Source organism: Kryptolebias marmoratus, linkage group LG15, assembly GCF_001649575.2.
Source record: "Kryptolebias marmoratus isolate JLee-2015 linkage group LG15, ASM164957v2, whole genome shotgun sequence".
Taxonomy (NCBI): Eukaryota; Metazoa; Chordata; class Actinopteri; order Cyprinodontiformes; family Rivulidae; genus Kryptolebias; species Kryptolebias marmoratus.
Genome location: NC_051444.1, coordinates 14,572,607 through 14,586,783, shown reverse-complemented (window position 1 = coordinate 14,586,783; position 14,177 = coordinate 14,572,607). Strand labels below are relative to the sequence as shown.

General features: G+C 37.8%; 1 protein-coding gene across 3 annotated transcripts in view; it reads left to right on the top strand.

The window, feature by feature from the left end:
• The window catches only part of cd276 (CD276 molecule), a 63,077-nt gene that overhangs the window by 38,778 nt on the left and 10,122 nt on the right, over positions 1–14,177 (top strand). For 2 of the 3 annotated variants that reach the window (XM_017423577.3, XM_025007536.2), the window contains exons 5-7: positions 91–228; positions 5,060–5,101; positions 10,512–10,551. In XM_017423577.3, coding sequence (XP_017279066.1) covers positions 91–228; positions 5,060–5,101; positions 10,512–10,534 — 203 coding nt within the window. In that variant the 3' untranslated portion in view covers positions 10,535–10,551. The remainder of the gene's footprint in view (positions 1–90; positions 229–5,059; positions 5,102–10,511; positions 10,552–14,177) is intronic. The other variant, XM_025007537.2, reaches the window with a different exon arrangement.

The window sequence follows — 14,177 nt, the reverse complement described above, 5'->3', positions numbered from 1 at the left end:
CAGCTGCACTCTTTTTTTAGCAGTATAAGGCTGAATAATGAGGTTTTATCTTCTCTTCCTGTTTCTCCCTCTCTGCCCTCTCTGCTTCAGGTCAGAACATCGCATTCCCCCAAGTGGCTCTCTGGGTAACCATTGGCCTGGCAGTGTGTCTGCTGGTGCTACTCATTGCTCTGGCTGCCGTTTGCCGCAGGAAGATCAAGGAGAGCTGTGAGGAGGCCAGGAGAGAATGTAGGAACGAAAAGGAGGCACACATTTAACCCTACTCTTTTCCCCCTTTCCTCATTGGTCACGATCCTGTTGCAATTTGGTATTCAGTCTACAATGTTGTTTAAACAGCATTTTCGGGGTCTGTCTCGCCTTCATTAGCAGTAAATATAAGCTCTGAATATCAGATTAGTGGAAACTGCAAGGGTATATCCACACACACATAGAAGCACAAAAAAAACAATACAGTAATGAAATGATTTCCTGTTTTTTGTTGGACTACTATAAAGACAGTTGAAAAGCTTGGTAAATAATACATTTTAACTTCTAATCCTTTCAGACCCTTCCATCTTTCCCTAGGTATTAATTAAAATACAGGATGATTCCTTAAACTCATCACACAACAACCCAGCAGACAAAATGCAGTGTGTTGCAGCATCATATATGCAACAACACAATAGTGTACTACTGCACTACAAAATTAACAAATATTGCAATAATCCATAGATGTTTACAAAAGACATTTGTTTTGATTATTGTCTATTCTATATGATTACCTATTATGGGCAACATACCCATTTTTATACTATTGTACATGATTTGCATGGAAATGGATAGGTTGTCCCCTTTTATTTTGACATTACCATCACAGCAAACATCTCATTGACTTTCTTAAAAAAGAAATTGCATTTCAGCACGATGACATTCTGTATGTCTAACTTGTCTTTGGAGAAACATAATGACACAATCAAAACAATCTATGCGTGCTGTCTAGCTGTAACAAATGTTTGATTTTGTTGCCATTGTCTGACTAATATTGGTTAATGTCAGTTACATTGTTTAATAGTATAATTGATTTAGGCTTGTGTGGATTCAGATGCTTCTGGATGACAAGCAGCTTCTAGCACATGTCAGCCTCTTGTATCTGGGATCTCATTTTTTCAGCCATGATCTGTACCTCATGATCATAGGTGGGGGTTAGGTCTGATTTAAGAAAATGTTAATCCATGGTGAAGGTGTTTGTCCTTTGATTCTAAAATATATCAGCAAGCAAGTCAGTGTCAAGTGTAGATGGAAAATTGTATTATGTTCAATATTTGATTTTTGTGGATAAAAAGGCTATTATGAGTAATTGCAAATAAGGACATTTCATTTTGATTACTGAATCATTCTTCATTCTTCTGTACTGGGGAATGGGACAGATGTGGGTTGTGAAGCTCCTCTTTAGTGATTGGTTCTGGGGTTTGTGCACGCTCTGATCATGAGCGCTTTGTGGAAGCTGATTGGCTCATGGGTCTGAATCTGCACCAACCACAAACCCCAAAGGTTATATATACCTCCTGCTTCATTTTGACTCCTATAACAACTTCTGCAGACACTTTGTGCTCTGTTGAACTTGTGACCTGCCATAGTATTTCATAAATTGCCACAAAAGGCCAATTATCTTGTTTATTTCTTAAGTCCACCATTATTTCAGAAAATCCACCACATGAGTTTGTGTACTGGGGCTATGTTGGCATGTAGAAGCTGTTTATTGTAGTGCACAGGGTTTAAAGCAGAAACCTAGCATAGCTAAAAACAAAACAAAACAAAAAAATAGCGAGTGAGAACTGGGAGAAGCTTAAAATGGACACAATGTGATGAATGTTTCACACATAAACATCAAGCAAACAAATGCAGTTTTCTTGAAATTTGGTTAGAGATTAATATTCCTTTAATCATAATGTTTTGGAATAAATATGTTGTTTTATAGGGGCAAAAAATTAATTCAGTAGAAAACAACGACAAAAACAAAAATGTTCACGTTGCCTTTTTTTCAGCCCTGGCATGTTGTTACATTCCACATGGAAGGCCCAATATATGGATATCACCAGATATCATCGATGAGATGCTAACTCGTCAAAAAACTTTGAGGATCTAGAGGGAGTCTTAGTTAATGCATTTAGCAGAATCTTGAATGGTGGGATGACAGAGAAGAACATCATTACTTGGCCCCAGTAATTAGCATTGCGGAATATATAGCTGAGCGTTGCCGCAAGTGCAAAAAGAAAAACTTTTGAAATGAGATAGATACTGCAAAGCCACCAGCTCTGCTGTAATGAGTTCTGCTCAGAGTGGAGAAGACATTTAAATAAAGGTCAGCCAGAGTCTGCACCAGGGCCCAGAGGTTTAAAAATAAATATGGAAGTGACACAGACTCAGAGGAAAGAGTAAATAGCTGCATGGAACATATGAAATCAAATGAAATGGAAAGAGAGAAATATAATGCAGTTCCTCCCGTGGGGAAGGGCCTCGAAGGGTTTTGGGGCCCTTTTCTTCAGTGGACTGGATGAGGAAGTGTTCGTCTCGCCTGCAGCCTTAACACTGAAGGCAGGATTCATTATGAGGTCGTCCGCTGTCTGCCTTATTGAAATGTTAAATCTTATTTTGTCCCCTGCCAGCAGCATTTCCGGAGTCTTGGGGGTTTTCCAAGTACAAACCTGAAGACTGTGACGTCTTCACAAATCGTTCAGTCTATTATACTCCTGATAGAGGGATAATATATGAATATAGAAAAAGGCATAATAAGGTTCCCGTGCACACATCTTAAGCTGTTAGGAGGGCAGAAAACAGGGATGTGCAACCTAATTGTGCTTGTCTTATCTTTTAATGGTATTCTTGAGTTTGGCCAGATTGAAGTTGACTCTCTTTTCACTATGTCTGGGTAGCGAGGGTAGAAGGTCAGTAAAAGTGGAGAAGTGAGTAAGTCATTTTTCTTCCTTGTCATAATGTATGTGGAGCACTGGGATGTGTATCAAAACGGAGCAGAGCAGCTTGTGGTACTGCAGTCGGTAGAGGAAGCTCAGTCTCAAAACCAATGTTGTAACTCAGCACTAGTATGACTGTGCTCTCACAGATATTGTATTTTATCATTCACTCCTCTGTTTGGCCTTCTTTGCATAATGACTATGTAAAAAGGCTCTTGTTTCTAATATATGCTTTCAATGACCTATCCAAAGCCAGTGATCCATTCCTCCAAAGCTGCTTTTACATTCAGACAAGCATGTGATTTAATCAAACCTTCTCTTGGGAACATGTGTAATCGACGTGGGACAGATTTCCCCTATGTGAGTGAAGAAGTCATAAGGGAGGTGTTGTTTTCCCCTACGGGCTTTTACCAGTGAGGTGCACATGGTTTACAAAGGTTAATTTTTAGATATTTAAGGCTTATCTCAGTTCAGAAGTTACTGTTGATCTGTTGATTTTTTTTTTTCCTGTGTGATTCTCATATTATAACTGATGTGAGAAAAATGTTTTTTTTTACCCCTATCCTTTGGGAAAATTGTTTCCCAAAAGCAAATGTTTATTTGTACCCTGGCCCAAAATTAACTAGATATATTCTTTAAATCAAGACTTCGTATTAAAAATGTAAAATATTTTATTTAAAACTGTTCTGTACAAATGCAGAGGTCACTAAGCCCTATGCCTTTTAACGCCTAAAGGCCTTCTATTTTATTTTATTTTTCTTCAATAACAGTCCTGCACCACTTCAGCTGTGTGGAAAAAATGAGCAGAAGGCAGGATGACATGGAACAGTAACATTTTTCTGGCTTCAATGAGCAGCTGTTTCTGTCCCCAGACTCTCCTGTCTTTTATTGTATTTTGTCCAGCTTTTGCACTTAAGCCATAACCACCCTCTTTCTCCCCCCACACACTGTGAATGCAAGCAGCAGGGGTATAAAGTTGTATCACTCTATGTACAAGGGAGGGAGCTCTCACTTGCTTCTCTCTGGGTGCCCTCGTACTCACCCTGACCTTAAGGTGCCTTTAAATGAGCCGCACTCTTCTATCAAAGTCTGCTCCCTCAAGGTATTTCCAACACTGCCACATTGGTAAGGTGGCTGGTGGAGTGGAAAAGGTTTCACACATCTGTATTAATTTTACACTGCGGTTCTGAGAATGTGAACGTAGTGTATATATTGCATTTTCAAGGGTCTTTTGTGGGGGGTTTTCCCCCCCAGAAGGTTTCCACATTTTGAACTTGAGGCTTTACAGAGGAACTAACCACCTTAAAACTGTACCAGTGATTGCTTTTGCCTATCTCACTGGTACCACAAATGATATTGTTAGGTTTTGAGGTATTGTATGCAAAGCACAGTAAGGTGAAATGTATTTTTTAATGTAATTTCAAAACACATCATAACACAGTGGAAGCTAAACTACGGATGCGATTTGGATTTTTCATATACAGGGTGTTTGAAACAGCTCGTTCTGCTGCTGCTGCTTTGATAATGAGTTTGTTTTTGTTTTGTTTTTTTTTGTTTTTTTCTTTCCCGAACAGATTAAGATCTCTGCAATCAGTCAAAATTTATACTACAATACAGCAATGTAAACATATAAATTATGTTGTCTTGTCATTAGGTCGTGTTGAATAATCTGTTTAATTTCAGGCATGGACAGTAAATTATAAATTATGAGCCAAAATGAAATGAGAATTTGGTTCAGGTTGTTTTTAGCCTTGATGCGTGTATGCACATACGTGTCCTTTGCTTTTGGGAACGTGAGCACCTTCACTGGGTTACCTTGCTAACGCCGTTAACAGTGGATTTTCTGAAGGTTAATAGCTAAAGCCTAATGTGATTATTGTACTTTTGGAAGTGCTGGACAGAAGGTTAAAGAGCAGATATTGCTGTGTGCATGTGTATGATGTTATGGCGGAACCATTATGTTGAGCGTTGTCGTTGTCACAGCTTGTCCTCTGAACTGTAAAGGGATCCGCTCACCGTGGACTTCTGGTGAAGTGATGGCTTTGTCATTATACATCTGCCTTTCTACTCTGGCTCCTGTTGATAATAACAATTCTGTCTTCCCACAGCTGAGGAGGCCAAAGAGCTGGAAGAAGAGGAATCAAAGACAGGTCAGTGAATCCACACCTGGTCAAGTTTTATCCTCTCATGTGTTCAGCAGACACTTTCAGTTGAATTTTTTTTTTCTAAAGCTGCATAGCCTTTATTTACTTATCCATCCCTCTAACCATTTATTCTTATTATCATTTGCTTTCTGCATAGTCTGCAGTTTGATGCAGATTTGTAAATGCTGCCTAATTAGGTGATGAAGTCTTTTACATTATGATCCCCGAAGGTTATAACTATAACAGTAAAATCTATCTTGACAATTTTCAAGTCGCTCTCAAAGTGCCAGCAATATTACTGTCACGTCATGCATGCAAATGATAATGTCTGTCAAGTCAAACTGATTGCAATTCTGGCTGAAATGTGTTTTGTATGTTTTTATTCATTTGAATTGGTTTTGAATTTTTTTTTTCAGGACTTGTTCAGTAAAACAAACAGCATAACACAATCTTGTGCCACGAGATGTCCTTACACCCCTAACATTCAACCGTTACTTTCTGAGAGTTTCATTGAAATCCATCCAGTGGTTCATGAGATATTTTGCTAACAGTTAGAACGGGTTGGCGCCAACCGTTATTGCCACTTTCTGTTTGATAAGGTTGCTTAGCTGTGGCAGTCTTCCTAAATCGGGTTGTTTCCACTTTGCTGTCAGGCAAAAAAAAAAACATGTTTTCATTTTTTAACACTTTCACGTTTTCGCATATATCCACTCCATTGCTCACCCCTCACATCTGTCTGTGGTTGTATGGATGACTAGCCAATAAAAAGTACCAAAAAGAGCTTCTGACAACCTTGTATTTGTGTCAAGCAAGATGCCATGGAAAAGCCATAACATGAAGCTTTTGTATTTATACAAGAATCCATACATCTATAAAATGTAATGACCTTAAGTTATCTGTTCAATTATATCCTTACTATATCATAAAATCCATGCCATGTCTGATATTTTTTGTCTCAATTATCACCAAAGTTGACCTCAATCACGACTGACAAAATGATTGTAAGAAGAAGACTCAAAGATTTACCACTCCTCACCAAGTGCAATACGCAACCCTGGAAAACCTTTTTTCAGTGCAGACTCATCTGTTTTTGTGCAAAATAATTAAAGAGATAATTCATGAATGCACTAAAACTGTGAGTTTCAGAGATGCCGTTGGGCAGCTCTTAGTTTTTTTTTTTTTTTACTTTGGTCACAGAACCAGATTCTTGCCTTTTTTCCTGTCTTCTTATTTTCTTGACAAACATATTTTTCATAGAGAGTGCTGATAGAAAGTGCAATGTCTAATCTAACTCTCAGCAGAAAAAACAGAATGATTATTCAAAATCCAGAATTGCTGAGTGTTTATATTTTTGCTCTTGAGAGTGCTGGTGAACCAAAACAGAATAGTGCTTTGTGTGCTTCTTTTTGTGTGATTAGAGTGATTGTGATATTTTGCTTAGTAGAAATATGACCTTATGAGTCCAGAATTAATTTTTCCATTAGCACTCAGGGCAAGCTTCTTCTGCATTACTAGCTTCAGTGACTACCTCTCGCAGTCTTAGCAGTTCTCCCTCAAGCATTAATGTCATTAGAGTTATTAATTTAACTTACTTTTTATTCCGATTGAATTATTTAGCCTTTCAGTGAACGCCAAAGTTAATACCATATGATTTTAATAAGCTGAGAGGTGAAGGAGAGCCTCTGAGTGAAGGGGGACAATGGCTTTTATTCTCTATTCCCTTTCTCATGAATGTTTCAGGGAGGAATCTGTGCAGCCAGGAGCGGGGTCAGCCTTCCCACAACTAGCAGGACTTAATAGTTCAGCTTTAGCTAAAGGGGCTGGGAAATGGAGAAGGCAGCTGAAAAACTGTAGCGTGTCTGCAACTCAGCGACAAGACAGAAACATGCAGCCACGCTTGCCCTCTCCTGTTTTCGTCATCATCGATGCACCTGGAGGAACCAGGTGGATATTCTGGGCGGTGAGCTTGTGAAGTCAAGCTAATGGCTCTGTCTTATGAGATCCCTCTCTAAGCAATTCAGACAGGCAGCTTTGTTTTGCCATCTGGCTTCAATGGCGCTGACAAAGCCAGAGGTTCCTGCATGAGACAAAAGAGCTAAAATGAGCCTCACTTTAATAAACCCAGGATGATGGGGAGCCACGTTTGTGTGTTATCTTAATGAGCTGTCCAAAGGAGAGCGTGCCTTCCCTTTCAAAGCCAGCCTGATTGGAACAATAAGCAGTGATAACTAGGGACCTGTGCTCATTCATTTGCTGTGGGATGGGATTGCTTTGTTGCATTTACTGCTGAAGCAAATAATGTTTAACAAACAGTGCAGCTCAGATTCTGAGTACATTTTGGGTTGCTAAAGGCAATAGCAACACTTTTACCTTCGTAAAACCGCACAGTAAATCGTAAAAAGACTGATGGTAAGGAAGAATCTTTGTCCACTAAAATTCATCCATGCACGTGCAAAGACATGTAGTATGCAGTTCCTGTTCCTTTCATCCTTTACTTAAAAAAACACATTCAGTAATCTGAGCATGATGTGTCTTTTAGAAGAGGCTGCAGTCATGAAAGTGAAGGTGCTATCAGAATCTGAATTCAGTTTGTGTGCGCTACCTTCCTTGAAGAGAGTGCTTGTGACCCAGTTCTTTCACAGACACCGAATCATTGGTGAAAGAGCAATTTAACACACCCTCTGAAAAGAGAGCAGGGTGTTAAAAACAGTTTTATTAACCCGTCTTAGCTGAGGCAAGGCGCTGTGAAGGTGGAAGGTTAGGGAATATCAAGCCTTATACAGATGATTGCATAAGGAAGCTCCAGCCTGCACTCTCCTCTGACTTCTTAATGCTAAGGCCACTACTGGAAGGCAGATGACAGTGCTAAAATCACACTAAAGCCTCTAGCCCTGCAGCTCATCAGCCTGACTATTGTTCCAGTTTTAAATGGAAGCTAATAAAACCCACAGATCCCAGGAACCTTGCAAAATGTACAATTTGTCTCTCTGACATAAAACCCTGAATGGCCCAAGACGTCTTTAAAATCTGTGATAATAGGTTTAAAGTCATTCTATTGAATTCCCCCAGTTTTTTCAGTCCTGTTATTTTTAATCTTGGCAGTCTGTCAAGTATTATCACCCACACTAGGAGTTATTTTTAATTATAACCTCAGTTTTGATTGCTAGTCAAAGTCACTCACTTAGTTTCTGAACCCATTCGATCCTGTTGCCGGTGGAGGTGGACAAACTAAAATTCAAATCTGTGGCCGTCTTGCTGTTAGGCAACTGTGCTAATCACCACAATATTGAGCAGCTTGTTCCAGTCAAAGATGTTTTGTTTTTTTTTCAACTTAAGATAATTTCAAAACTATGATAATTTATTTCAGTGATGACTAACAAAAGCATGTTTGTCGACTCTTAGGAAAATCCACTATGATTCACCACATTAAAATTTAGTCTTGGCTATTTCCACCATCTCTAGTTGTTTCAAAACACTGTGGGTAGACCCAGTATGAGCATAAAAAAGCATTACCAAACTGTTTTTCTTATTTTATTTTGTTTTGTTTGTTTTGTAATGATTTTTTTCAGGATTTAGATTTTAAATTGATTTTAAATTTGCACTGGTTGGCTCCAAAATCTTAAATGCTTTCCTAAATATAAATTAAGCTGTTTGACCTAATTTATACCTCTCAACTATTAAGATCTGCAGATATTACCTTGCTAACTGTTCCCTAGTCCCAGATTGTGACATTTGAGTTCTGGCCTTTTTCATTATGGACCTCCCCTTTTTTTTAGATTTCTCTCCTTCTTGAAGTTACAGACAGAAAATTCCCTCAAAGATTCCTTTTAAAACTTCCCCTTTTGTGAAAGCCTTTGGCATGATTAATGTAAATGTTACATACTTGTATTTTATTGTTGCATTATTGGTTTAATTCATCTTATCCCTTCCTGTAATCCACTTTAATGCATTGCTTTGAAAGTTACAATGAAAATATATTACCATATTAGATCTGAAGAAACTCTTGAAATTGGACTTTCAAAGTATGTCATTAATGAGTACATGCTGAACTAAAAAGTCTGCAGGTTTGCAGGTCAGACAGGCAGGTCACAAATATACCATTTGTAAATTACAGTTCAATTTCAGCGTGCCCTGGACAACACGCCAACGTAGCTCAGCTAAACTTGCTCTTCCCTTTTTTTGACCCTGCATATTCAACCAACAGGCTGTCCCAGTGGTCACACATTACTAAGAAAAGATGTGTAAATAGAACATTTGTGTAGCTTTCATTATGTGATGTGGGTCACTGGATAACTTCAAGAGCGCTAATTAAAAGCGCTCCCTGAACACCATTGCTCTTTAGTTGCACACAGATAAACTCACAATTCACACTCCTTGCTGGTTTAGCAACATGCAAAAAGCCACATGTTTTTTGTGGTGTTTTGTTCTTGGGTGAAGCCTGAGATGATTTTATTTTGGCACAGTAACTGACTGGATAAGAATACGCATTCAAACTTCTGAATTCATGTGGGCAAATATTCTGCTTGTTTACAAATATAGTTGTTTGGCACTCGTGTCTGTGTGAATTTTGTGTAAGACAAAGTGTTTGTAAATTCAATGAAAGTCAGTTGTTAGAGAAACTTTTCCTCATTTGATGTTTCCCTGCCTTGAGTTCAAAAAGAAACTCATCAAGAATGTGCTGCACACTAACTACTTCTGCTCCCCCGCGGAGGTTATCTGCTCGACCTCGAGGAAACGGCCGACAGATCAGTGTCAGAAGAGATTCAAGAGGGAAAAAAACACCCACCTCTAAATCATTTGGAATAATGAGCGTTGTCACAGTTAATAAAAACGATCAAACCACTCAGTGTTGTACATCACATCAACAGGCCAAGTCCTCTGCCTTCTTGTTTGCATATTAGACAAAACAGTGTAGAGCGTTTTTGAGGAAAGACAGGGATACCTCTGAACCAAAGGCAATCTATTTTCTGGGATGAATCCCCCCGTACAGGCTCCATTTACATCTTCCTGCCATACAACACCCACTACCATCACCATCACCCTCCCTCAATCCCCCTTCTGTCATGTAATCTATGCTCCTCTGACAGCACAGCCAAGGCCCGGTGGGAGAGTGCCTATCCATCTCACTACCCCAATCTACCTCCCATGTTTGGTTCCACATGAGCACTCAACTGCTGTGACTAATTAAATAAAGCGCTGTGCCCTCTGCTTCCTGTTAGCCATGGCAAGGTTGGTGCACAGAGATTGAGCTAAGGAAGAGGAGGTATGCTGAAGGAAAAAGCCAGAATAAGAACTAGAAATCCTGCAATAACACTTTGTTCCATCAGACAATGAACATGTCGTTGCAGTAATGCCGCTGTGACAAATTTCAAGAGCAGATTTCTTACTATGAACTCTTGTGTTCTCTTTTCTGCAGCCATGACACCACTGAAGAGCTAAGGTCGAGAGAAGAACAGGTTTGTGTCCATTTTAATATAATATGTCTTTAAGAAAAAATGCACATACTCATTGCATGGTTTTCTAGTTTGTTTTTTTTTTCACTTCCGAAGTTGTTTTATAAACTCAGTGGTAAAAGACACTAACCCATAAATTCTGTGGTTTATTGGTAAGTGCTGCTGTAATGAGGCTAGGCGGCATTAATTTTGCAGAGAGGAAGGAATATGAGGAGTCTTGACATTTTGATGTAAGGAACTACAAGGTCACTGTCTGATATGACTAATCTATTTAACTTTATCTGTCATGCAGACATACATTTTCTGGTCCACTCAAAGCTGCAATAAGAGTCTCATTAATGATAAATAGTTTAGATGTGTGTCAGACAGTCAAGCTGTGTCTGAAACTTCCAGGGAAACTGAAAAATGGTATAAAGCAGTACATTTTGGTAGTCTAACAAATAATATTACATAAGAAATGAATTAAAATGAGATAATATGTCATTTTGGGGGGATTTTTGAATAAAATATTGGCTAAGGAATGTAATACACTGAAGTGTACCTAGGGTTTGTTTGTTTTTTAAATCATGCAAAAGAAAATGTCACTATTGTGGAAAATAGTCTTTGGGCAAATATACACCAAAAAACATTTGGCTTTGGGAACATCTAATTGTATTTGTGAGCAACTGTTTTGTTTTTTTTTGTTGTTGTTGCTTTTTTTTTTTCTTTTTTTTGATATGTAACATAACCATAACTCTGTTGGGTGCTGTCAGCAGTTGTTTTTTTATTTATTTATTTATTTTTGTCATGTTAACACAGTGAAAGAAAACGTAAACTATTAATAAGAGAGATTATTTTTTATTTTAAATAATAAAACCTAAAGAAGGCATTAGTGCAGAACCATTATATTATTAGAGACCATTATAGCAGTCATTTGGTTATAAGCATATCCTTTCCATTATCACAATGTGTTTTCATTCTGCCCTGTCCTTTCCTATTTTCTAAGTTGAAATATTGCGTCTTATTAGACCAAATGTTTAATAAAGCTGTTTTCCATCATATTTTCTTTGTTAATGTTGTCAGAAGGCAAACAAGTCCGAAACTGCAACAGAAAAGCAGCTCATTCAGACTGTGGTTGTGTTCGAAGCACTGCAAATTTGTTGCTCTGCTTTGACAATAAAATTATTTTTTTAGTTACAATATCATCTGGCAAATCCCTTATTTGTTTAAGGTAAACACAATGTCTGCTATAAGTTTGGCCAAATGTATACGTAACACAATCAGTCAGAGAGAAAGTCAGAGGTGGAAGAATGACTAAAACATATTCTCTCTCCCATGCCTGCATGCTGAGAGCTGCACTCTCTGGATGAAGTATGCTCCCATGGGCTGTGCAGAAACAACTTGGCATAAGCTTTCAGTTTTGATGCTTTTCATAGTTAGACTCAATGTGAAGGTAAAAGGCACAGTCTAATCAATATTGAGTCTCCACAAAGATAGGGGTCCACAGATGTATCTGTAACAACCTAACCACACAGCAGAAGCCAGCTAGATTCTCAAAGGGTAACTTTGGTGGTTGTCTTTTGCATCAAGTGCAACAAATGGCTCCAACATGTTTTTTTTTAAGTTTCTAGCAGTCGTTCATTCTTAAAAAGAACATTATTTATTGTTTAGAAGTGGTGTAACGTGACTATTGGAGCAAGGCCTTCGGCTTGGGTAAAATATGCAGTCATGCAATATGCACTTCTGATTACTTAAAAAAAATGTTGAGCTTCTACACAACTTTTTGTGGCAACAGATGTAGACAGTGTAATGCCTTTCAAGTACAATCTATAATCTCAATATTGCACACTGAAATAACAGCTACTCTTAATATAAAAAGAGAACTTTGTGGTTAATTATCTCATTTAGGTTTACATTTCCATTTCTCAATAATACAGTGGTTTTTAGTTTCATTATATGATGACATTTTACAAAAAACATCACTGAGTTCTGTGGCTTACGGTCAATTTTTTTACAGTGATGTAAAATATTAAAGCCATATTGTTATCTGCAAACTTCACTTCAGTCTTGTTTATTAGCCATAACTCATTTGGACACAAAGAACTAGCAATAAGACAGAATGGCCTGCAGGCCTTTGTAAAAGCTTAGCACAAGTTTTTTTGGTCACACCCATTCAACATCAGGTTATGATTGGTTAATTTTTCTGTCATGTATTAAACAAATTCATTCTGCAAAGCCTTATTCCTTCTGTTTGGACAGTGACTGCCTGGAGACGTAAATTTAAAAAATCTGATTGGATAGCTATATTTCATGAGTTAAAAATAGTTTCTTGATATATTTCAGAGTAGTTTATAGAAAATAGGAAAAATCAGTGTAAAAAAGAAAAATCACATTTTATATATAATAAAAAAAGTTAATATAACATTTTGTGTGTGCTAATTTTTGGGGCCTTCTCTAAAGTCCTAGAAAGCTCTGAGGGTTCCCTTCTGTTGTTTAGTAACTCTATCAGATTATCATGACAGAAGTTTAGCTCCCACATAAACACCTCAGGCTTTTTATCTTCTTTTAGTTGTTCCTAATCAGTTTTTTCGGGTTTTACTGCTGTGCTACTGAAGATGTGGAGTGCACTTAGTTATCAAAAATGTTTAAACTGAATGTAGGTGTCAGGTGTTAAAGTACAATACATATAAATGTAAGAATGCAAGTTTTCCCAACAAAAAGTTGTGTTGTAACAAGATGAGCACAGATACTCACTTTGCTGTCTTTGTTTTGTTTATATATATATATATATATATATATATATATATATATATATATATATATATATATATATAGTAGCCTCCTTCCTTTGGGAAAGTTGAAGTTCTGAACAGACATTCAGCACCATGGACAGCAAACAAGTGCCTAGACAAATGCTGCACATACAAGCAATGATCCAACCACACAAAGCCACTTTGTGCAGGCAATTTATGTGCAGTCCCCAAACAAGTAGTTCTATTTTTAGAGGGATACAGTACAAGTTCCCCAATTCTCCCAATATCTCTGCCTCTTACTGTTTGTATGTGATGTCCCACTTTGCTGCAGTATGGTTCGACTCACCCTGGCTACAGCAAACTGAATAGTCCTCCCTGTTATTTACTCCTCTTTCACAACCCAAAGGAAATTCAGATGATCTTCAGAGACCAAACATTTCTTTACCTGTCTTCTAACTGACCGTGTTTGAGTGTTGGGTTGTTTGTTTGGTTTCTGGCTAACTTTGACACAGTACCCCATGGAAAAAACGATTGAGACATTCCTGGAACTGTCTACTTCTGCACTGATCCGTAGTTAAAATCTATCATGCTCTATCATCCTCCTTGAACTCAAGACATAAGCATCCATAAAAAAATAAATAATAAACTCAGTGCCTTTTAGCTTTTTTGAAAAAGCTACAGTCTTTTAACCAATAAAAGACAAAGTTGTCATGAGGACGGGAGATATTTTTTTAAATCAAAGTCTTCTCTTTTAATGAAAGTTTCTCTTCTCTCTGTGTTGACATGGATCTTTTGATTTTTGATGTTGATATTTTTGGAGACATTTAGATGCTCTCCATCACTTTTGACTAGATGGATATTGAAGCTTTTTAGTCAGTCTAGTGTCTTTTGTCATAA